General features: G+C 34.5%; 2 protein-coding genes across 2 annotated transcripts; both read right to left on the reverse strand.

The window, feature by feature from the left end:
• Positions 1–3,193: 3,193 nt before the first annotated feature.
• On the reverse strand, positions 3,194–5,807 carry LOC132752988 (uncharacterized). Its single transcript, XM_060743402.1, has 3 exons — positions 5,648–5,807; positions 4,873–5,114; positions 3,194–3,985 (listed from the first exon to the last, which is right to left on the reverse strand). Exons 2-3 carry the CDS (start codon positions 5,093–5,095, stop codon positions 3,576–3,578), a joined length of 633 nt encoding a protein of 210 aa, XP_060599385.1. The 5' UTR covers positions 5,096–5,114; positions 5,648–5,807; the 3' UTR covers positions 3,194–3,575.
• Positions 5,808–10,724: 4,917 nt separating this feature from the next.
• On the reverse strand, positions 10,725–14,285 carry LOC132752989 (uncharacterized). Its single transcript, XM_060743403.1, has 3 exons — positions 14,129–14,285; positions 13,170–13,447; positions 10,725–11,901 (listed from the first exon to the last, which is right to left on the reverse strand). Exons 2-3 carry the CDS (start codon positions 13,417–13,419, stop codon positions 11,492–11,494), a joined length of 660 nt encoding a protein of 219 aa, XP_060599386.1. The 5' UTR covers positions 13,420–13,447; positions 14,129–14,285; the 3' UTR covers positions 10,725–11,491.
• Between the last annotated feature and the right edge of the window lie 12,178 nt (positions 14,286–26,463).

Below are 26,463 nucleotides of genomic sequence, written 5' to 3' on the forward strand. Positions count from 1 at the left end.
CACTTTCTTTGTATGTAATTACTTATTTACAAATGAAGTTATTTTTTCTGTTAGAAATACTTAGAGGATAATTTTTTCGTTTTTTCGTGAAATATGGAATATATTTTCACGAAACAATATAAAATGCCACATATTTTCACGAGTCGGGACAACCTATTTTATTTTATTTCATTATCATAGAAAAATGAATCCCCTTGCTTGCTACACAACTGCAATTGTACAGCGCGCAGTAATAAATTATATTATTTATAGTTGCGTTTTGTTTTGCACGCAATGTTTGGCGCTACATTGTGACGTCGTAAACAACTCTTCAAACGTATGTACAGCGTTGATGACTGATTCTAACACGACCTGCATTTTTCCCTATTGAACATAGAAGAACTGAAAGTGTGTTATTTGCAATAAAATCACTGTTTGACGTTCTATTTTAGACATATGAAGGCCCCTGGTCTTTTAACAGGGAAATAGACATTTTCGGATGATGCCATTGTTATTCATGTGCAATTATCATTATTATTTATATTTTGTCATTCTCCAATTTTGTGTTTTTCATATTTGTATTTGAATTGGGAAATTGTTGGCGCAGGGTACAGTTTTGAAAATTTTAATATAACTTGGTAGAAATAATCGCTACTTCGAGGTGATGAGCAGAGTGCAACAACCAGATCTCGACCAGCAAAAATCACAAGAAAATATCATAAACAGTTATATGGAATATCTTTAATTGATTTAAACTCAAAATGAGTGATTCACTTTTATTCTAAGATTTTATTTTTGGTTTCAGGTTTCCATGCCATGACAATAATAAACATTGAATTAACATGTTATAGCGATTTGTTTCATCTACTGTGATATTGCAGTTATCATTTTATGTATTTTACCCCTGATTAAAATGTTTGATACCTATTTGTTATGGATCATAGAGATAAACTTCACCATTGAATATCAACTTGTTTGAATTTATAACTCTTCATTCCCCAACTGTCTACATATTTTGAGTCTGACGATTTTTCACATGCTTTTACTTTTTGTAACATCCTTTCACTCTTTTCTTATTGAGGGACCTTATCCATCCCATGGAAGGACCTTTGGTCATTGTGTTATTTTTGTTGAAAGACTTTTGTTTACCGATTATTTAGAGCTTCTAGTCATGTCGCAATTTTCATCGAGGGACTTTTGCTCATTTTTCAATTAATCGATTGAGAGGCTTTTGGTTGGCAACTACCAAAATGACCAAGGATACATGGAATTAAATATGCTGTATCGCTCGACAGGAAAGTTTAGCTTGTCCTTTAGCAGTGGTTTGAAAATACAAAATTTACCCGAGGAAAAGCGGTGACTTTTAAAGGCCATTGTCCCTGCTGCTCCTCCCCAGTTAATGGATTAACGAGCAATTTGCAGGAAATTATATTTCATTGTAAGTTATTTTAACTAAACTGGTTCTATTTTCGTGTTTTCTTGAAAAGCAGACTAGCGTTTCTGTGAGTTATACCCATGCCGCAAATTTCATCTGGCACGGGGTTGCCAACCGAGTTGCAAGCCATTACAGAACGTCATTTTAGCGCAATTTATTAATAAATCGCGTTTTTAAAATGACGTCATTTCGTCGTATTTTAGAAAGGAACTGTGTGCTAAGGATGATGCCATTTCACCGTTGTTATTAAATTTGTGAATCCTTTTACTTTTTTCTTATTGAGGGACCTTATCCATCCCATGGAAGGACCTTTGGTCATTGTGTTATTTTTGTTGAAAGACTTTTGTTTACCGATTATTTAGAGCTTCTGGTAATGTCGCAATTTCATCGAGGGACTTTTGCTCATTTTTCAATTAATCGATTGAGAGGCTTTTGGTTGGCAATTACCAAAATGACCAAGGATACATGTATTTAAATCAGCTGTATCGCTCGACAGGAAAGTTAAGCTTGTCCTTTAGCAGTGGTTTGAAAATACAAAATTTACCCGAGGAAAAGCGGTGACTTTTAAAGGCCATTGTCCCTGCTGCTCCTCCCCAGTTAATGGATTAACGAGTAATTTGCAGGAAATTATATTTCATTGTAAGTTATTTTAACTAAACTGGTTCTATTTTCGTGTTTTCTTGAAAAGCAGACTAGCGTTTCTGTGAGTTATACCCATGCCGCAAATTTCATCTGGCACGGGGTTGCCAACCGAGTTGCAAGCCATTACAGAACGTCATTTTAGCGCAATTTATTAATAAATCGCGTTTTTAAAATTACGTCATTTCGTCGTATTTTAGAAAGGAACTGTGTGCTAAGGATGATGCCATTTCGCCGTTGTTATTAAATTTGTAAATTTATACGCTATTAAGAAAATAGTTATGGATGAAATGACAATAATTTTCATGAACAAATATCTTATTGAGGTACAGCATTTTAAATATGAACGAATATGGTAGAATATGCGAGAAAAAAATCTGACATTATGTCTCCGGTTCTAATCGGAATATCTCTCTCTCGGGAACCTGCCTACGGGTCCCCTCGGGACGGATATTCCGGTCCGAACCGCAACCTTATGACAGATTATTATTCCAGCACGACTTTCAGGGGTTTTTTTTGTTTGTTTTTTTTTTGTTTTTTTTTTGGGGGGGGGGTATTGTTGATAGAGAAATTAATATGAAATTTGGTGATTGACTAACGTCTGTGTAGCGAAGCAATGGGAGACAACTGCGTTGGAGAATGGTTTGGAAAATCCCGTCAATCTCTCAAAACATTTGTTGTTTTAACGTTATCTTTAATGTCCTTGTTTATCAAAATGGATAAGAACATTTATTTACATTTATCATCGTAACTACATGTATAGTTCTTATCATTGATAAGTTTATTTATTTTCTGATTTTGTACATAATTCTTCTGCCGGAAGTGTTATTTGACACAGAAGACGAGCGTGTGTTCTAGCAATAGTCTGAATTATGTAGACGATCAAAAGCGAAATGATATCTATATTTAGCTCAAAAGAATTTCATAATGACGGCAAGGATTTCAACATGGCGGCACCCTATTAACTAAGGATTTTTCTCCAACTCGTTAGATATATATTTTTTATTGATTTTAATGCAGTTTCAATTTAATTCCTTCACGTCACACATGTTATCTAAGAGCGCTACAGCCCTCGCGGGGCCTACGACCCCGCCCAGGCTTTCCAAGGCCGCCCTTTCGCATACACTAAGAAATAAGACACATGCTTTGAAGATGGTTTATTTTACCAACAGAAATGACATATGACATGAAAGAGAATGAAACTATTAGATTAATAAAGTTTGCAGGCCATTTTATCACATGTATCTTAAACTGAGACAATACGTCTTTTTAAAAATAAAAATGTGTGAAGTTAATGTTATTTGCATAGATCGATTTCAGTTGACATCAAATGTTTGCTTTTTTGATAATCTTTCTTGAAATGTTAAGCGAAATTCATTTATATTTTATAAATTTATTTTATGATAGAAAGTAAAACAAAACAAAAAAGATTGGTTGAGATATTAGTAAGTAAATGATAATGACATAACGTTATCATAGACGGGCTGTGTTTCTGCACTTCGTACGCTTCCATACACGCAGCTTAGGACAAACGCCAACCAGAAAAGGTTGAACGTGTCATTCTGTCGCTTTTAACCTTACACCCATAGCCCGATACATATCTGATGTAAACGTGGTCACCATGCTTGACATTAACCAAAGCAAACCCTGTCGATGGATGAATGCCACTTGCGTGTCCGGTTACGTCAGAATCGGTCATGATATTTCCCTTCACGACGCCGTTCACTCTTAATTCCGACACAAACCAGGTTTTCTTCTCGGCGGCAACGGTCCAGGTGAAAGCGTAGAGTCCCGATTTAGGAACTATATACACACCGGTATGGACACTGTATCTGTTACCAAAATTGACCGGTGCCCTGTCAAATATGATAGTGTTGCCCGTGTGATAACATCGAGTAACGCTTAGATAGGCGTAGAACGCTTTCTTATGGCCTGAATAAAAAAACAAATATATTTATTCTATATATTTTGACACTCATAACATGCCCATGATTCATATGCCACGAAATATTAGGGTGACCTAAAATGAGCAATTAGTTCAGAGTGGTCAAAAAACAGTTTTTCACACAGGCCGATAACCAGCACACCATTACTTAATCATATATGAGATACATTTTAGATAATAAAAGTTTGAATACATTGCTCCTAAAAAAAGACAGACATCAATTTATGTTTACCCCATCTGCCAGAAATCACACCTGAAATATACTAAAATGCGTCATCTTTAAGGTGCAAGATACTCCAGAATTCTCCCAATTCATTTCAAATTATCACTTACAAACAATACAACCAATGACATTTTTAAAAATGCCAAATTAACTGTTTGACTTTTTTTTGCGTTTAGACTTTTCACAAAATAAATCCAAAGTTTCTTACTTGTTTGGCCCCAACTGTCAGTTTTTTTTTTATTTTCAACTTCAATTCGGAGAATTATAAATACATAAAACGCTACAAAAATGTTTAGTTTCATGAAAATACACATTCGTACATTGATTAAGCCTTTGCAACCTTTATAGAGGCAGTCCAGTCTTCACATTAGAACAGTATGACTACGTTCCACACGTTCGGCTAACTATAACATATTATTAAATAAATCTTGCCCAAAAATGGTGACGGGAAGTCCTTAAAATTGAAGCATGGAAATTCCTAAGACTTGAAGCCTGTAGAGTCCCAAAATTGAAGGCAGGAAAGTCCATTTATAGAGTTATGGGTTGAATAAAACACAATGTGAGAAGTATTTTCCCGTGAATTGCTTATTATGAAAAGAACTTTAGACTGAAATATTTAAGGTATAACAAATTACAATTATTCATACTCACCAAACCCAGTCTCAGGAATCGAGGCGTCCTGTGTTTCTCCTTCACTCTGTGAAAATTCATCCTCCAGTATCTCATTGTCGACTTCTCCAGACAGACCGCCAGTTCCTGTAATCAAGCTTCTGAAAAACGACTGTGAACTCAGGTTTGCATTACTACTCTCTGGAAGTGACGCACCGAGCGTTTGTTGTAGCAGTAGTAACAAGCAGCAAACAATCTTCAACATTGTGATGTATTTTTATTTCCTGAAACAAAAAGATTAGATAAAATTTTATTCTTATTTAAGTTGGTTGCCAAGGCAATAGGTTTTTTTATAATGATTTTAATATAAACAGTTTTCGACTTTTTACATTATATAATCGCTGTTCTAATTACTTGCGGAAGTCTAGAGTATAAATAAAAGCAGTTAGGTTTTTTAATGATTGTTACAAACAAGTAGTGTCATGATACACGTTTTGGATATAGCACTCAGTACCACTGATAGCATATTTTTTGTTTGGATAGATCTATGTGATCAAAGCAAGAACTTATTCCAATTCCGTTTTTTCTGTTTCAATTGTAAATGTGTACATTCCCTACTCTTCCTCTGTGGTTCTAAATTGTTTATTTGAGGGTTGGTGGGGCATTGAAGCTGATTCTTTGCAAATATATTAAATAATAATATAAAAAGTAAATAAACAAGATATATGTATTAAAAAGACGAAGTTTTCCAAATATTTGAGATCTTTCACGGATATTTTGTGAAAAGGAACATCTAAAAGCAAAATATTAAGCTTACCTTGTTTCTTGCTTTTTCTGTTTTCAGATCAGGAGAAAATATGATTGAAAACGAATGCGTACAGAACATTAATACCAAAATATGGAGATTCCCCCTGATGTTAACAGGATCTCTTTCAAGAAAAATGGGTTTGTTCACAATCGTCTTTACAAATAATACGATTTCCTGTATTTTATTCATGTAACAAGTGGATCACCTGACATCAATTAGCTGTTAACTTTCAACAATTGTATTCAAATCATGGCCACTTTTTAACTGTTTCATTCTAATGTCGGGATAAAAACATTCATTGTCAAATGCTTGTCACGTGGAAAGAATTGAGTGTTTGATAACGTCATGGTGATCATTATTTTATTTGTTATATGAAACTTAAGGTATTATGTTATGTTTTTTCTTCTTCCAATTGTTTAAGATATATTATGTTGTTTTTTTTCCAATTGTTAATATGGACAAAGTCCTGATTATGTTTATTTATGCGAAACTGAAATTTCAATATTTAAATAGGCGACACTTAATCTATGCCAAGGCCAAAACAAACAAAAAATCAACTTTTATGTCCATCTCGGCTAAATGCTTTTTCGTGACGGCAAACATCGGAAACATTTAAAATATTTTTTCATTGGCAAGGGTAAATGTCGAGTCATCTTGCGTTAGATTGACATAGCTGACAAAATTGCAGTTAGGCCCGCCCATGTGGTCTCTTTCTGGTGGCAAGGGTAAACAAACTCAAACTAACACGCGGCACAAGTACGTTTAGTAACTTGTGCGTTAGTGGGCTATTCGGACTCACTTCACCATTGTTTGTGGGATTTTAAGAAGTCATTGTCATTGAGATCATGTGTCGTGTGCATGAATATTAATTGTAGCATAAATGTAAGAAATGAGTCTGGTTGACACTTGCTTGTCAAGGCGGTTTACAATAGTACATGCTTTCCACATAGCATGTGTTAGCTCCCCTGGCCACCTTTATTAGTCGTTAATCACTGTTAATAATGATTTTCGTATTATATACAATATTGCCCAAAATTAGCAAGGGATTGAATTATTCTAAAAATCAATAATTGTCTATGATTTAATTTATTGTTATTCAAAAACTTTCAGCGGGACGGTTTATCGAAAATGAAGATAATTATAGAGAAAAAAAGATGCCTTTGTATCATTGAATTAGGTTAACGTGGTTTCTGTAGTCTGATAATGCAGAAATACATGTATAGACTGACTAGCAACACACTGATTTATTTTCCTGCCATATTGTTGGAACAGTTTTCGAACATTGACCTCGTAATGCCAAGAAGTAAATTATAATGAAACATTGAAAAAAACTACAATGTATTGTCATTCCTTTGCCCTCTTACACCAAAGTAAAAACAAACACCAGTTTTATTTTAAAATTCAATTATTGTATTTTTCATTATTTTTTTTTAATAGCACACAGATTACCTGCCCGGTAAGGACGGTGAAAAAGATGGCGAATTGTCAGTGAATATTCCAGAAGTGATGATGAAGACAAACAAAACAGCAATCGGAACACTTTGTCGATAATTCATAACCTCAAGACTGCGCAGTGCCCACCTCCCCACCCCTTTTTCTAGATTATAGAAATGAATATCTAAAAAAATGTAAATAATGACCCGGTTTTAATTGATATTTGTTTATTGTTCAATGTTATTTTGGATTCAGGTATATTTCCTGATATTTGGAGTCAGGGCATTATTAATTCTTTACATAAAAATAAGGGTGACCGGTCTGACTCCCAACAATTATAGAGGATAACATGGATAACGATTATCAAAATATGCTTAATAGCAGACTGAATGAGTATTTGAATTGTCAAAATTTGCTTAATGGAGAACAAGCTGGTTTAAGATCACACTATATATATCTTATATTTTCTTTATAAATGTTCACAGATTATTATTTGAGTTGTAATAAAATGTTTTACTGTGCATTTGTGGACTGTAAGAAAGCATTTCACAAGGTCAATCGAATTCATTTATGGCACAACATTTTGTCACATAATATTGATAGTAAATAACTAAGATTTATCCACAATATGTACAGTAAAGCTCAATCTTGTGTTTAAGTAAACTGTGAGTTAACTAGTTCCTATTATAGTATTTCTGGTGTGCGACCTGGTGAAAATCATTCACCAATTTTGTTTTCTATTTTTTAATGATTTGTCTGAATTTGTATGTAATAAATACACGACTAGTAAATATATCAAACGCAACTTGTGAATGTCTTAGTGATGATGTCATAATGGTTTTAGTTGATCAAAATCCAACGACTTTATGTATAATGGTAAAAAAAACCTGATTTAGTTGATAACTATATTTACCTTGAAGTACTTCTTAATTATAATGGTCAACTTTTGAAATACTAAACGGTTCTTGTTCATCACACTGAAAGAGCAATGTTTTCTGTGATCCTAAAGTCTCGTAAATTATATTTACATATTCCTTTACAATTGCATTTATTTAACTTAGCATTTTTTCTAACAATAAAATTTTTAATTATGGATAAAACAGCTTTTTTTCATTGTTTTTTTTTTCAGCTATGTCATAAGTCACTTTTATATTACTACTCCGTGTGAAAGGACACTTTTGTATTAATACGCAAAATTGTATTAAGGTTTGGTTTTCGCGCCTTTTGGTTACCTTCTTCATATCACTCCAGAGGCGTATGCGTAACGGAGAAGGCACACGGCAGGTCAAGGTGAAGTCATCTCAAGTACCAGAGATGATTGGTTGAACAGTCGTGACTAACTCAGAAGGGTAGTGCTATTACAAAGGCGCGCCTGAAAAACCATCTTTTTGATTGGTCAGTTATCGTTGTCTTAATTTCCGTGAGATTTGTGGGTTTAATGAATATTGCAAGTAGCACGAGAGATAAGATTAAGAGGATATTTTTTCGTTTCAGTGAAATATGGAATATATTTTCACGAAACATGATAAAATGGCACATATTTTCACGAGCCGGGACGGCGAGTGAAAATTTATGGCATTTTATCATGTTGAGTGAAAATATATACCGTATTTCACGAAAAACGAAAAAAATAACCTTTTTATTTAATTTCATTATCAAAGAAAAATGAGCGAGACTATAAAAAGGATTGGAGCACCACACTTAATACCGTATTCCGGTATATACCGGGCAAGGCGCTTGAATCATAAAATTCTAAAATCTTGCCTTTTTACCCAACGAGCTGAACTTTACTAGGTCTAATTCATCTTTTCACACCGATTTATGTATGATAATGAATGGATAATGTAAAAATTGGCGAAAAAACGATATTTGTCTATTTTGTGATCATGATTTCCGCAAGCGTATAAAGGTACTGCTCCGTTAAATCGAAGAAAAATGGTGACAAACACCCTTGCTTGCTACGCAACTGCAATTGTACAGTGCGCAGTAATATAATTATTATTGTCTTGTTTTGCACGCGATATTTAGCTCTACATTATGACGTCACGTAAACAACTCTTTAAACGTCTGACTGAATTAAAGATATTGGTGTTCGAATTTATTTTCTTAGTTAGACCATTTTCTATCATTCTAGATAGTTTTTACAACAAAATTTAACAAAAGTTGTTTTGTATTTATCAGATTTTTCAAACAAAATGGCGAAAGAAGTCCCTTAAAATAAATATGAGTTTTGACTCCGCCCGCCCACTTTCATATTTATATTACATATCTAATTTAAAAAAAATAGGAAATATATTTGACTGATATAGCACCATATTTCATGGATAAAATTAAATAATAGTAAGTTATTCAGGAAAGCTGAACCGGCCACTGGGATATGATGAAAACAATGCTTTCAAATTGGCGTAAAATTAGGTAAACAAGCAAAAATGCATTGTCAAATCTCCTATTTATGCAATTTTCCTATTTGGAATTTTCCTCAATTCCTCAAAAAGCCCACCAAAGTAATGGCTTCAAACTTGAAATTCTGAGAGATTGTAACTAGGGCAATTGACCTCACAACTATAACTATTCCTGTTCAAAAAAGCATTATTTCCAAAGATATAACCGAATTTTACATTTCATGTTTTTTAAAAATTTAATAAAGAGAGGTAATTAGAAATTGATTTTCGATAAAGTCTTAGCCAAATTTTTCAATAGGTTTTAATTATTACTTATAATGCGAATAAACGTTTGCAGTACATATTCAACTTATTCTTGGATGTTTTGGAAATAGTTTTAGGAGAATAATTTATGTACATATATAAAAATCACTTAAGTGTTGTTACATCCTTAATTACAACATACAGGATCTTGAAGTTTAAACGGAAAAAGACTACCAAACGGAAGACTATCCACGCATCAAGGACATTTTAAGTAGACCGTTGTGATTTCTCGTTATTTATCAGAAAACAGCCGATGGACTTAATTGTATATCATTCAGGTGAATTACCCATTTCCGTGAATTGTTATATCATTTATATAGATAACAATTGAGGACGTATAGAAGGTCATAAATTTCTCCAATAAACAGGGTTGTATTATTCACTTAATAACAAATTGTAAGGCAATTATAATTGTTTTACTCAAGGTCGTTTTCAACAGTTTTGTCTTTCGAATTGCAGAATCATAAATATATAATGAAAACTTGAAATATTAACAGGGTTCATACAGCAGTTTATACAGATAGCCTGAAAAGCGTTCCTAGTTTTTTTTTGTTTTTTTTTTGTTTTGTTTTTTTTGTTTTTTTTTGCTTTGTGTATATGTTGTTACTTGTTGTGTGTATATGTGTGTGGGGGAGTAGGTTGTGTGTATATGTGTGTGGGGGAGTAGGTTGTGTGTTTCGTTTTCAGAGCTCGTTGATTTTTCCTTCTACTACAGTTGTTATTAAATCTGGCAAAAGTGAAGTCAATCATTTGCCTGCTAAGTATCTACTATAAAATGTTGTTACTTTCTCAGCGAAAATGTGAACATATTAATATTACTTTTTTATCATATAAATGTTTTGGACGATTTCTACTACTGCTGCTACTGCTAATGTTTCTACAGTAATTGCCACTGCTACTACTACACTGCTACTTTTTGAATAGGGAGAAATAAATTAAAATATCAATTAAAGTATAATAGTTTATTCACAAAGAACAATGATACGATTAATATTTTCGAGTGCATTGTAGGTGATTTAGATATAAACATAATCATAAACCCTTAAGACTAAGTTTAACGTTCTTTTGTTTCGAATTTTTTTATTTTTTCTAGAACATTTTCAATATCAAAACCTTTGCTTAAACTTTTAATACAAATTTTGAAACATTTAATGTTAAGATAAAGATGTTTCAGCTACCTACGATATAAGGCACACTTCATATTGGTATGATATAAGGCACATTACGTTTATTTACGCTTTAAAATATTCGACTGTTTTCAAGGAGAACATAAATATAGTAGCAACGAATATGTAAATAAAGTATTTTATCACAAGCCCGTATCGCTTTTGCGATTCATTAATTTGTTTTTGCATGGCCGTGTATATAAATTGAAACTGATTTCCGTTATACAAACAATGCGTAAAAATGCGCTAAATATTTATGTAACACTAGGCGCGTCAATGAAAAGGTGATTTTTTTTTTTCTGTTGATAGTTCAAATTTCGGATATGTGATAAATATAATATCCGTGTAGGTTTATTACTCAAATTTATTGAAGTCGTAGTAAAAAAATAATATTATGCTAGCCATAGGCACGCATGTAATATTTTTATTCATGTTGTTTAATAAATTCAGTATTGAACCTACACTCATTCAGTATCCTTTATTAGTTTCTACAGGGTCTTTCATGAAGATTGATACTCGCTGGTTTCCATTTCCAATGTTTGCATAGCTCAATACATTCGCCATCCTGAAAATGTCGCGCGCGTTCTACTGTTGCTTAATAAGGTGCACCCACTCCCAGAGACGAACCTTATGTACACATGTTGGTTACTTGTTACCTGTGTTATAACAAAACCAGTTGCAGGATGAATACCGGAGGACCGTCCACCAACATCCGAATCAGCCATTACAGTTCCTCTGAGGGCACCGTTGACCCTCAATTCCGCCGAGAACCATGACTTGTGTTTCGCAGCAACTGTCCAGGTGAAAACGTAATATCCTGTAGATGGCACAGTGTAGATGCCAGTGTGAACATTATACCTGTTATATGTGTTCAGTAGCACTTGGTTGAATTGGATGTTGGCGCCTGTATGGTAGCATCTTGAACTGCTCAAATATACATGAAATGCTGTGTATCTGGCTGTAGAGAAAAATATTTGAAAATAAGATATGTAGCAGATTCAAATCTGAGGGAACACACGGAAATTGTAAGAAACATGTCATTACTTACTGGGTTTTTCAAAACGCACTTTGGAACTACCTTTTAATTACTTTAACGACTTTTCCGATCATATCAATGTTAAGAAAAAGAAAGTCATGAGCTGGAAATTATACACAAAGTCGCGCCTCTGGTATCAAGAAAGATTCTTGCATATCAGACTATAAGAACCTTACACTGGCAGCCGGTACAGACCGGAATATCTAGCTCGAGGGTAACTGCTTACGGCGGTAACGAGTTTCCGCGAAACAGTTACCCGAGAGCTAGATATTCCCGTCTGCACCGACAGTCGGTGTTTGATTCTTTTCTTGTATATTACATGTCAATAATTTTCGGAACAGAAATTATGAAAACCGATATTCTCATTACGCACTTTCTTCTTATAGTAGCGCATGAACTTACAACTTCATTCATAACTGTAAAATGATGTCACCCTAAGTACGCCATCCTTGTTTTAAATGGGGAAGTAAGATTGAGTTGTAAACGGTAGATAATCCTTTCTGATATTCTGTTTATACCGATGCTAAAACACCTGTTTTACATCATATGTAAGACAATAACGTCATTTCCACGCGCCTTTTATGAATAAATTGCCTTCTTAATATGACTTCATTGTGCAGTTATGAATGAAGATGTAAATACTTACGCTACTATAAGAAAAAGAGTGCTAAAATATCAGCTTTCGTTACTTCTTTTCGTGTTATCATTACTTTGTTAGAATCAAACGCCTGCTTTCGTCACAGACTGGAATATTAAGTTAAATTCTCGGGTAGTAGTAACTGTTTAGCGGATACTCGACAGAGCCTCGTTACAGCCGTAAACAGTTACCCCCAGTCTCTATACCGGCAGAAGATCCTTATATGACGTCATAACTTTTGTTAATAATAATTTAAATTTATATGGCCAACAAGCACATTAGCCGCGGTTGTGTAGTGGTTAGCATACTAGACCGGGAATTCAGAGGCCCGTGGTACAATTCACTGCTGCATGCCGATTTTTCGTGGGTTTTGTCTGTAGATTTAATGTTTATGTAACTATTTTACCGGTTGAAGAAGGATAATACATGGTATTCAATTAAAAGAAGAATGAATTTTACTTAAAATAATTAGATCTACGAAAACTTTAACCGATTAATTTCAACAAGGTGTACGTAGCAATGATTTTAAGGGCTATAAAATATCAATACAAACCCTGACATCCAAGGGCACCCATGCCAGGTGGAACACCTTCCACTTCCGTTTCATCGTCTTGCACTTCCGTTTCGTCATGCGTGAGTGGATTTTCAGCTTCATTACTTCCGTCCACTGCAGTGCGATCTTTGACTTCTACAATCATATTCTTCAAGAAAGCTTGTAGGCTCTGATTGTTGTTAGTTGAGAGTGAAGCAGAAAGTACTGATGGCAACACAACGAACAAGAAACAAAACGAGACTTTCCTCATCTTGAATTGTATGTTACAAGACTTCGGCCTAAAAATTACAATAAAGTAGTCAATTAAAAAAAAATCAAGGAAAACACAAACTTACAGATGAGCGCCGGATTAGTTTTGACATGTTGATATATTTTATACATTTTAATTTAAAAGAATGGAAGTTTGTTTGTGCACTAACACAGAATAGATCACATGCCGCCAAAACAGGAACCAACCTTGGGTGTTACAAAGACAGGGAATAGAAAATAATGTTTAAATAAATACTTTAAAATGAAATTTTCCTCTTTACTGTATAATAACAATGAAATCACCTGATCCGATCTGAAAAATTTATAAAAAATCTCACTATACCGACTATTTTGTTAAAGATATGGAAACCAAGATCAATCAAAAATTCACTGAAAGCTTCTTTTTCTGCATCCCCTTACATTCCGTTGAGATACTTTCTTCATCTTTCATAATATATTATTGTTCCAATTAAGTTATGTATAACATGTCGAGTGAGCCACAGAAATAGCTAGTCAATCTGTACTTTTGTACTTTGATTTTATTTGCATTCTCTTTTTTTATCAATTTAATGTCACAACGGCACGAATTTCAACAAAAATCCGTAGATGCCTTGCATTCAAAGATTAACCTAAAACAGACACAAGTTAGTCATTGGCTTATAAAAATGTATCTATTGAAGATTTACAATAAAGAGAAAAACTCACATTACCTTCAAGATTATGAATGTTGTCTTCTGCTCGATGGTTGCCGTAAATTGCAGCTGAAAATCGCCACATATTTATATACGATTTTGTATGGCACGTAGGAGTAATCATACTTATCAAACTACAACAATGACAGGAAAAATATCCTTTCGTACAGCTTATCAGCTCGTGCAAGTTTAAATTTCAATTGCACTTTATTGTCATACGGATAAACAATTAAATAATACAATTGAACGGACATAAATGTTCTCTTGCGATAATGGGTCCTGATCATCAAATTTTCAATGATTAGAAACTTTTCAAGTACTTATATCATTTCATCATAAAATCAAGTTGATTTGCAGTATTCAGTGATTGAATTGTTGGTTAATATGTTTATCTATAGAAGTTACAGGAAAATTAACAAAGACATCTACTCGAGACAACTGATAGCAATTTTACATCTTGGTGTCTATGGATACATAATTTACTCCATTCCAAGGGACACAACTGTCACTTTTAACGTATTAGTAAAGCACCACGTTTTAGAAGTCTCATCCGTAAACCTCAGACTTCCTAGCTAGTAAGAGAGGCAATCAGACCACATCTACAGTTATTCATAATCATCTCCGAGTTAATACTACACCGCTCCGTGCAGTCCGAGGGGTAAGAGTCGATACTTCTAATCATTACATCTCTGGCGCTGGGTTCGATCCCCGGGAGATGCTTTGGTATTTAGCGCGGAGGAAGGTACATGAAACAAAAAAAAAACAAAATATTTATGCGAAGATTGCGAAATGGCCGAAAATTTGCGATTGTTGGAGTAGCTGGGGATCGAACTCACGATCCTTGCATATGTAGTCAAAAGTTTTACCACAAACAAAAGTTCTACGTCCGCTGAATTCAATTAGTCAAACATTATTTAAACATTTTTTTTCGGTCAATCTATCAATAAGTACATTTTTTAAAGTTTATTTATTTTCTTAAACAGAACCTTCGGCGGTTTACTATGTTTGTGTTACGATTATTGAAATTCGACCTCAGGGGAAGTAAGAAAACAATCAAACAAATATCCGGTGGGACATATATATTCAGTGGGCGTAATGTAGTGCGTTACAATACAATAATAATTTGAATTTAAACAGTTACATTTTAACTTTTTTTCTTAATATAAGATATAACCACAGGTCTGTAGGGAATCAAGTAAAGAAACTTTATATGCAAGAGCCGGTTGAAGCGGGTGATGCTCCCCGAATAAGGCTTTGGACACAGAAAAGTATACATTTTGTAGTTTTAAAGCTATGTCCCGAACAAAAGTTTAAAGTTTAATTATTTCAAACTTAGGCTCTGCAGATTAATGAATCTTTTGCTCTACACTCCTACCCTATGAGATCTATCTACCTATATGTTTCATGTTGAAATATTTTATAGTTTTAGAGTTATGTCCCAAAGTTCAAAGTGTAAAAATGATCAAAGGTCAATAACTCCAAAATTAGGCAAGGCAGAGTTATGATTTCGTTTGCACTTTGAACAATTCACCCAATGCGATCTAAATACTTACTAAAGTTTCATGTTGATGTCTCTTATAGTTTAGAGTAATGTCCCGGACAAAGTTCAAAGTAAAAGAAATGAACAAAGGGCAATTACTCTAAAATAAGACAAGGCAGCAGGTTATGGTTCTTTACACTGCACTTTTATCCAATTAGATATATCTACTTATAAAGTTTTGTGTTTGATATCTCTTAAAGTTAAGAGAAATATCCAGCACAAAGTCCAAAATATAAAAATGAACAAAGGGCAATGATTTTAAAATTAGGCAAGGCAGTGTTATGGTTCTTTGCATTGCATATTTACCCAATGACATCTATCTACCTACAAAGTTTCATGTTGATACCTTTTGTTGTTTCAGAGTTATGTCCCGGCCAGAGAAGCGGACGGACCCAGCAAAGCGGCAGCTATATGCCCACCCAGCAAAAACTGACAAAACTGACTTTGTATAAAAATACAAAACTGTGTAAGCTAAGACATCTCAAGCCCCCGTCAAAAGTCATCTGTAACAATTACGTCACGTACAACATGATACTGTAAGCAGATTGCTACAGCATGCAGAATTTTTACAAGACGTATATCCAAGGCGTTCAAATGTCCTTCAACTAGAACAGGTGCACTGGGTCACTTTCTAAAACTTTTCTCATTAGTGAACTAAGATTCTCATCTCATAAGTATAATTTAATATACTTCAACAAAGTTGATTTTCGAATAAGACAGCATTGTCTCAGCGGTGCCAAAATAGACATGGCGTCGTAAGTTTGTCGTCCAAATCTGAAAATGATATAGTGGATATCGAGTGAATGTATGATCAAGAACGGGTTAAATAAAATTGTTATATGCGAACCTTTGACAATAATTTTTTGTTAGTTCAACAGTATTATTAATTAAGTAAGACGAATATAATATCTAAAATAAGAAATACACTGTTTTAACAGTAAAAAAGGTTACTTTAGTACAGACGTATAGTGTTACTCTAACTTTTCAGAATAACGAAATTGACGTCATTTTAAAATATATGCACGGTCGTGCAATAACGTTTTTGCGGAGTCGCAAAAGCGGCACGGATATGTGATGAAAAAAGAGTGTTATAATTAAATTACAATGAAAGCAAGTGATAAAACAATTTTTTATCACATTCTAGAATGACTTTACTGAATTGTTCATACAAGAAAGTACTGCTTAAGAAATTTGAAACAGCTTTTACACACGGCTATATTTACATTTCAGTGAAAAAGTCTCTTTTAAGTAACAAGTGAACAGACGTTATTTAAACTCCGTGCCCATAGAGATTTAAGGATGGATAAAAATTATGTTTCGAGATTCCTCCATTTCTATTTTTCATAGATTAAATGTTCAATATTAATTTAAAAGTGGAATTAGAATGGCATAGATTAACGAACTTTTAGGACGTAAAAAATAGAGAAAAAAAACCTCATAATTACTGCAAAATATAAATGCACCTTTAAATGTTGTTCCAAATCGTATAATTAACTTAATCCTTATTTTGTTCCATTTCTTTATTCATATTTGTTTTGTTTCATTACAGACTCCACTGAGGGTTTTTGCATGGTGGTATTGGAAATACTTTTCAAGATTAATATTCTTTTTGATATAGGTCATAGATGCATTATTCAGATGAACTTTGACTTTCCGGAATAATAATTCTTATTGTGGAAAATAATATAGAATTGAAAAGCTTTGCAACACTTTTCACTCAAATCGGGCTAAAAAAAGAAGAACAAAATATGATTTTCGAATTATTTTTAGTATATTTGCTTTATTTATTTTTTTTGCAAATCTTTCTATATTAGCACGTTTTAGACCTTGACCTCAGAGTAGTTCGTTTGAGTTCCATTAAGAAAATAAAATCAGGATCATTTGATTTTGTCTGAGTAAGTGACAGTTTCTTAACTTGTAAATGTGCTCCCAATCAAAATGGTCAATAAGTTAAAAAACAACATACATACCCTCTACCGTTAACATACAATATTGGAAATGTATAATTTCCGAACTGCTTGAATGTTGCGATTTTATGTCGATCTTTATTGCCTGTTTGAGTGATAAACAAAAATATTATAGTTATAAAAAGAGAATAATGGAACCCATAAATAACGTCAAAAACGACAAAGTTGAAAATGTTGCAGGCTCAGTTTCATTGAGCCTGTTCATGGGCGGTACTAGAAAGAGAATACTACAGAACACTAGAATATTTGTCAGATTTAAATAAGGGTGCATATCCCAATTCAGGCTTAGAATATTTGTTCAATATACACAGGATACGCCTTAATTGAACATTTCCCCGCCATTCTTGCATAAAATTTTCTATATAAGTCTCTATTTAAAGATCCTGTTATCCTGTAACTCAATTGTTTATGGTTTTATAACATAAATATAATTCTCAAACGAAGATTGATTTATCAATATTTTAAGTTCCAAAAAAGCATTATTTGTAAAGATATTGTAAGAGACAGTGACTTATTCAAATAATTTACTTTGCTTTGTTAGCTTAAGTATCAGTTTTAAACAAATTCTAGGTTTTGAGTATAAAGAAACCTAAGCTAGGACATTTATTTACAAATGAGATACAGAAAATATTCAAGAAATACTTTACACTTACCATGTCAGGATTCCTGACCGTTCCTCAAACCATTCATGTTTTTGATTGATTTTCAAGTATTTTTATAATAATTTTCTGTTAAATGAAGGTATTAAATACCATATTATAGGACATTTTGAGTATTGTAGGACTATATAGGACACTATAAGGAGGTTTTATACTTTAAAGAAATGATTAATTTACTATACTTTGTTTATGCCTGGCATCAAAATGGCCGACAAGGAGTTGTCTACCTTGATGATCAAAACTTATAAATGCTTATATTTTCATAAACATATACAAATACTTACCATTTTACATGTAAGAACAAAGAATGTAATCTTATTACCTAAGACTTAAGTCCAATTTCCAAATATTTTAGCTGGTATTGCTGTATTTCATAATAATAATCTTTGATGACCAGTATGACCTCTAAGTTTGTCAGGATGGGAAAATTCAAATTCCTGGCACTAGAATCTTTTTATATCAACAGTTCATTTTTCCCAAGCTTTGAACTATTATTATTTTTGGTCCAGATTTTTAGTACATTGAGTTAAGCATGTAATTCAAGTGTTCATTGCCATATTTTGTTGTTTGTTTACCATGTAAATTTACATTTTTCTAAATTTATTCCTGTCAAGATGGCCGCCATTTAAGAAATTCCTGTCTTTCCTGCCAGTCTGCAGGACAAATGGGAACATTATGATTGGTCAGTTTTGACAGTCCTGGCAGGTTCAGAGTCTATATAAGTAGCCATGCCAGGCTGTCTCACTTTTCATTTTTGGCTCCAAATCCTGACAGTCGTGAAAACTAGTGACAACTTAATAAATTGGTAATTTTCTTATTTTATACAACTGTCTATTATTTGTTATGAATATCTGGTGCTCTTCAGAGTTGAATAAAAGAATGTTGGAACTTTGTTATCAATAAAAGTTATTATTTTCAACAGTTTTGACTTAGCTTACAATATTACAGGATTTATATTTCATGTTAATAAAGGGAGGTAATTAGAAATTTATTTTCTATAAAGTCTAAGTCATTTTTTTCAATAAGAAATGAATGCATATATTTTAATGAATACATATGTGGACAAATATGTGCAGTACACATTTTACATATTCTTCGATGTTTAAAAATTGTTTTAGAAGCATAATTATATACATATATAAAATTCCACTTAAGTTTGGTAACAACACAATCTTAATTACAACATACAGGATCTTTAAGAAGTGAAATGAATAATTCAGGATCTAATTAATAAGGTTATCCAATATAAATCGAAAACCATACTTGATTAACATCATTTTGACATTCGACGACGATTAGTTTGATTTACCCTTTTCACAATTTTAAAGAGAACATAAGTGCATTGTATATATATTTAAGAACACAATAATCGGTATATAAGTTTTTAAACCAAAATTTCAAAATACGTGTATATCTATTTATATCATATAAAGGAAATCTCCCCTATTCTCCATACACAGCTGCATTACGATAAGCTAATTTAACATTTAATATACGCTTACAGAAACGCAGATGTAATCTTTCTATTTCTTTCGATTTCGTCATACTCCATACTTCACACGAATAATTCAATATCGAACAGACATAAGTGTCACATAACTCAAAGTCAAAGTCAAAATATTCAAATCAAATAACTGTAAAACAGTTTTGAAAGAAATAAAAATTACTTTATGTTATGTAATAGCATGGTCATGGCTTTGAGCGCTTTACTAACAAGTAATTGTTGATTATGATTAAATGAACCTGTATATAACTGTATACAACACCAAGATCATTAATCTGATCGACAATGTATAATCTTACACCGTTATAAAAGAAATGATCCGTGTTCTTTAAACGACCTCTTTTTCGCAACACCATAACTTTTGCTTTTTTGTGATCTAAATAGTAACAGTGAAATATACATGTACATGTGTATTTGGACGAGCGCACATGTGAATTATTTATAATATACAGGTAAATATAAGTGAAATGTAAAAAACGGAGATATACGAGACAGTGTATATCATGCAAAACGTGTATTAATGACTTATATACCATGATCCTTACACTCGTAATGTACAGGAAGTTCGTATTTTACTTAAATACGGATTTTTTTAATTACAAGGTCAGATATTACTAAAATTGAAATTTTTTTTTATTGCAAAAGGATTCTGTATAAAAAAATGGGAAAAATCAAGATTACTTCCTTCAGACTATTACCACTCTATAAGAGCGAGATAATAGTCGGTCCACATGTGTAAAATAACATAAAATAGTAAAACTTTGAGTAAATGACATATTTATCGGTTTTATAACATGTCAATTACATATTCATTATGGACAGATCCTCGACATATAGACACAAAAGTAAACAGTATTTATTTAAATATCTTTATTTGTATATTAAGATTTACAACGCTACACTCCTTTGTGCAGTATCCTAGCTCAAGACCACTTGGTTCGTTCGCTGTATACGTTATGTGTATTTCATTATATTTCATGTTAAAAGTACTTTTAAAAAGAATGTCCTGTTCAAAAGAAGTTCTACCATCAATTTGGTTATACAGCCGAACTAATGACATAATTGCAATGGCGCGATTTTGATAGTAATACTTGTATACAGCCGTTGTAAGCCACATGGTGTCACATAGATCAACAATTCGTCACAATTGAATGAACTGGAGAGTCACAGTGCTCACAAATTTCTGGGGATGCCTATGTGATCCAATGTTTTAGACAATCACATTCGTCACGAGTCTTTAACAAGCAACAACATGTCAAACAATTTGAGATAAATCATTGATTTTCTTGCAATCGCTTTTCACTGCAGTCACAAACGGATCCACAAATTTCTTAGCGACTGAAATCAATTTACTTGGAACTAAAACTACCAGTCATTTTTATCCCCATCCCCCGCTGAATGAAATCGGGAGTGATGGGACTGTTTTAGCGTGTATCGTCCGCCTGTCAGTCCAGATTTGAGTTTCCGCACTAATCCGGCCCATTGAATTATGTTATTATACACTGATATGGAATCAATTTCGTTTGCCACGCTATTTCATCAGCAACTTTCTGGGATGGATAGTCGATGCTGCAACTTTGTAGAACTTCATACCACAAACCAGTTGCAACAATATAACCAGATATCTCCATTTCTTTTTAAAAAACAGACTTATTGCCCCTTGTAAAGTTGAGCATTGTAAAATCACAAGGAGCGAGATTGTTAATTTATAAAACACTGTATATAGAACTATTGCTTTTCTGGCGCCTAGGGAATTTCAACGAGAATTTAGTTTAAATATAAAGAAGGAGATGCGGCATCTCGGAAAAATCTCGACGGGACACTAAAGGATTTGGTCCGACTTGAGGGTACGGTCGCTTTATAATGGGCGTTCGGCGGCGACTTTAGATAAACACATAAACAAAAAACAAGATGTGCATATCATCATCACTCAGTCATCGATCATCATCAGTATTTCCCGTTTGGCCGTTAATAGAACAGAGTTATGATCCATACAATTTATTTATCATTTAGTTCATGAAAAGCATTAATTTCAAACCTTATTCTTCAACAAATCTGCTGAATGAATTAACAAAACTATGTGTACAGCTAATACAAAGCGGAGATGTGTATTGAGCGGCACTACCGAAGTTAAGACCCCTGGTGTGCCTTATATTCAGTCACTGATAATTAAGTATTGCATGTCTTCCAATGTTAAATATATTAATTTTAATTGTTGGAACTTCAATACAAACTAGGCGTCATTATCCGCCGTGACTTGCAGTATGATAGGCCCTGATAATTTATGCTTTAACCGACTATTTCCCGAGTCTTTATTCGAAATGTATCGCTGCAATTGTTTAATTTCAATGCAGTATATGATTGCTGTCGCGGTAAACTTAATCAGCGATTTGCTCTGCAATATATGAATGACCTCGGATACTGCAGGCTATGCACAACGAGTGCACTGGCGGGTCCTACGGTGCAAGCAAATTCGCTGAATTATCGTTTACCTCCGACAGCAATCATATACTGATTGAAAATTAAACAATATGCAGGCATAACATTTTCGATAAAGACTCCGGGGAAATGTCGGTTAAAGCATAAATTTATTCAGGGCCCATATCACTCAAGGTCACGGCGCGTTGCACATTCCCTTTTTTGGTTATTAATTTCCCCACACAATAATTTAAAATATTAACAGAAGACATTGAAACGCAAAAACCGATGACCGCAATGAAAAGTGAACCTCCCAATATGACGACCTTCGCAACAAGACCTAATACATATCTACAAAAGTTAAAGTTGTCCTTAAGTTTATTATTCAACTTCCTTCATGATTCTTCATTTAACCCTTTCCTTTATAGCATATTACTGGTAAAATAACGTAATATGGAATCCGCCGCCATTATTTGAACCCTAGAGTGAGCCCGTCCAAGTACTAAAGAACTCTTGGATATAATATAGGAATAACGCATGTTTTTTTTCTTTCGTCGTTAAAATATCTGTAGTAGAAACCCAAGGATTAAGTTAGGTACCGACGCCCCCAACGTATCCCCGGAGGGTCTTCAGCAGTTGTTATGACACGAACAATCATTCCGTTAAGCTATTCTGCATAAAGCATGCATAATCTCAACACGTAATCCATACACAATCAAGGCAACATCACTGATTTCCTCGGATTGCACTCAAAGATGGGAACGTCAGCGTTGATATGTGACCGTGACGTCATTTCCGTTTTAGTTAAGCAGCAGTCCGGCCACAAGTATTGACGCCTGGTGCCACGGAAAACGTGATATTCAAAAAGGAGAGTGTTCTATTAAGCAGCGCATGAGCGCTTAGAATCTCCTTGTGTAAAAGACCTTTTTGTCCGTGTTAAAACTCCCGAAATCGATGGTTAGGATATAACCGGCAGTTTATATGCGTAGAATATAACAGTAATGAATAACAAAGCATGGATTTCGCAAGAAGATCTAAAGCAGCAAACTCACATTGCACAATACTAGCCACGCAAATTATAATTACTGCTAATAAAGTCGGCTACGAATTTTTCAGTTGGTTTAGAGGCGGATATATTTATAGGTTATTACAGACGGTCTGATAGTGCCTTTATTCGATTTTGGCCCATAAAAGAGCCCGGAGGGCTAATACCGATCTTGTGGATTAGACCATATTCGCCATCTAAGGCACACCAAAGACCTGTTCCTATAAACCTTTTTTTTGCATGTGGCTCATTTTATGTTTGATGGTTTTCATATACTAGAATTAAAAAAATCGTTTGAAAAAACATTGTCAGCGACAATGTATAATTTATTTTAAAAACAGCGAGAGGGACTTTTGACGATATCGTTTAATGACGTTGACGTTCATATCCGTCACAAACATTTTGTATTAAATATGGCGTTATTTAACTGTTGGAGATTTTTTTTAAGTGTTCTTCACATTTTGCATGTTTTATCGAAGATATATTTCAGTTAAACGTATTTTTCTTCTTAGTAAACATTTCAATTTCCGCGTCTTTTTTAGCAACCCGAAGTTGGGGAAATCGATATCTGGCCAAACGCGGAAGTCGATCCCGATATTTCGATATTTGGCGATCACGGTACCGTACTGAACCACTTCACGATCAGGGTCGTTTCACTTCGCGCAAAGATTAGAAAAAACGGGAAAATTGCGAAGAAAGACAAACTTTTTTGTTCGTGCCTTCGTTCTTCCTGATCTGCCCTGGCCGAAGGAACAACTGGAAACCATAAAAGATTACGACAGATTTAGGCGGAAAACACGGCCACATGTTTAAGTCTCATGTATTGTCGATTCGTTCTCACGTATTTCATTTCTTCGCTAGCAAGGAAAATAGGAAAAAAAAGAAGCAGACTCCGGACAAACTGATGGATTTGTCGGTGTCTTCGGTTTTTCCGTTTTTTTCTAATCTCGCGGCGAGCAAACGAAAACAAACAAAGACCGGCGAAACCCGTAAATCAGCAACAAAGTGTTTTATTGAAACCGTGTGTAATATACACATTTTCGTAATGTTTGATTAATTGTTTGCGTCCTTAGATTCATATTTTGAATTGAGCTACACGATAAATTATTAATGACATATACAACTTACATGCTTACCTATTGATTATGTGTTAATAACGTTCTTACTATACAGCTCGACGCAACAACATTTCTGTATTACACAGACACTTTTTCCGCATTAACTAAAAATAATTATATCCACGTTTGACAGTGCGCAGTGCACGCGGCGCGAGTGGAATAAAGCGATTACATATTTCCATATCTCACTAAGGTAAGGATCGTTTGAAGCTCCGCCGTCTGCCTTCTCATGTATACTGAAGAAATAAAATATCTATCTCGTTAGCGGACGTTGCTTAAATTTTAACCGCGACTTTATGCAAGGGAAAAATAACGACAAGTTTTCGCTTTCGGCAACCAAGGGCAAAAGTTTACCTCGTGATAAAAAAGAATGATTACTGGGCCGGTGTCTTTAACATTGAATTTATAAGACTCGTTGAATAAAATAATAAAATGCGTCGGCAGACCTCCAATTATTATTTCTATCAAACTACGTTTAATAAATTCAATATGAAAGCACAGCCGCAGTGTAATATCCTATATCTATTTCGTGATGCTAATAATGACAATACTGTTCTCATCAATGAAAAATATATCTATCTATATCAAGTCACAGTGTGGTGATATAGATTTGTGATATAAGCCGCCCACTCTGCCGTACGTATTTTAATAAGTCTGGATCCCTACACACATGCATTAAAAATAACTTTTATTTCATCTCTAAATGACATGATTTCTGCGATGGTCAACATGTCCGTGTAAATTTGTTAAAGTGGTGACATGAGACCCCAAAAAAGAAAATATAAATAAAAATAAGGATTATTTTGCTTTGCGCGGTTAACGTTTGCCGTCAATATTGTTTGTACTGCAAGCGCGTATCTCCGCCGCCGGGGGTGCGGTCCAGTAGTAACGTCTAAAAGCACTTTTTCAAAGGCACATTAAGGAGATATAAAGAGGGGAAGGAAGTGGTGGGGGGGTGGGGGGCGGGGGGGGGGCGGGGCGGGGGTGGTTTGGTCGTTGTGCGGTGGGAGGTGGATGAACTATATTCTCACATCGAAGCTGAGAAAAATGTTCATATGTTTCACTTCGCGCTACGCGGGTGCGGTGCGGTGAGTGATCGGACGGGTAGTGTCGAGGGTGGGGTGTGTGGTTTGTTCTGCGACTGTGGCTGCGAAGTGGAAACGGGTATATTTCTAATTCACTCCAAAACAAGAGGGGGCAGAGGAGGGTAGTTCGCTGGCGGTATAAAATTCAGGGGGGTAGGACAGCGTGGGGCGGGTGGGTGGGGCGCGGGGTGTGGTGAAGGGGAGCGGTGAGGTGGTGAGGAGGTGCTGAGGTGGAGGAGAGGGGGGGGGGGGGGGGGGGGGGTGGGCGGGGGGAGAAGGGAGGAGGAAGGGGCGGGTGGGGAGGAAGTGGAGCGGGCGGGTGGGCGAGGGAGGGGCGGAGGGAAGAGGGGCGGGGGGGGCGCAGGGGGGGGGGGGGGGGCCCGCCACAAAGACACTGATCTGCGTTATATACCACGACATTAACTATATTATTATTACTTAGTAATAGATATGGAAAGTTCCATAGAGCGTCTGCAAGGCAATTTGGCAGCAGACTCGTGCAAAAATTCGTTCAGGAGAGAAGGTCCTAATGTCAAAATGTCATAACTCTTTAATTTAACCAAGATTCCGAAAAACTGGCGGGAAATCAAAGTCTGTCAAGACCAAAAAAAATCATTTATTCAAAAGGGCCTAAAACTCTAATTAGATACCTGAAAGTCAACGGGGGTCTCAGCACTTTCCCAAAAAATATATAGTCTCATTGGGTAAATATGGTCATAATTTGGATGAAAAAAGATTAGTCTGGGATTCCTTTTAAATGCGCTTTTGGGGGGAAAAAAATTTGAGGGGTTTACAGAGGAAAAAACACTTCCAATTGAGTCGATACTATGCCGGAAAAGTCACCCAAAATTTTTTAAAAAGGTTTCGAGAAAGTAGCCATTGATAGCAAAAACCATTACACAATGCGACAGTTCTATGAAAAATACAATGCCCAGTACGATATTCAAAAAGTTAGTACGATGGGGGATAATCAATGGGGTGAAAAAAAAATTGGTATCGTGATGTCGACATCACAAT

This window comes from Ruditapes philippinarum, unplaced genomic scaffold, assembly GCF_026571515.1.
Source record: "Ruditapes philippinarum isolate M1 unplaced genomic scaffold, ASM2657151v2 ctg4139_1_1_1_1, whole genome shotgun sequence".
NCBI lineage: Eukaryota > Metazoa > Mollusca > Bivalvia > Venerida > Veneridae > Ruditapes > Ruditapes philippinarum.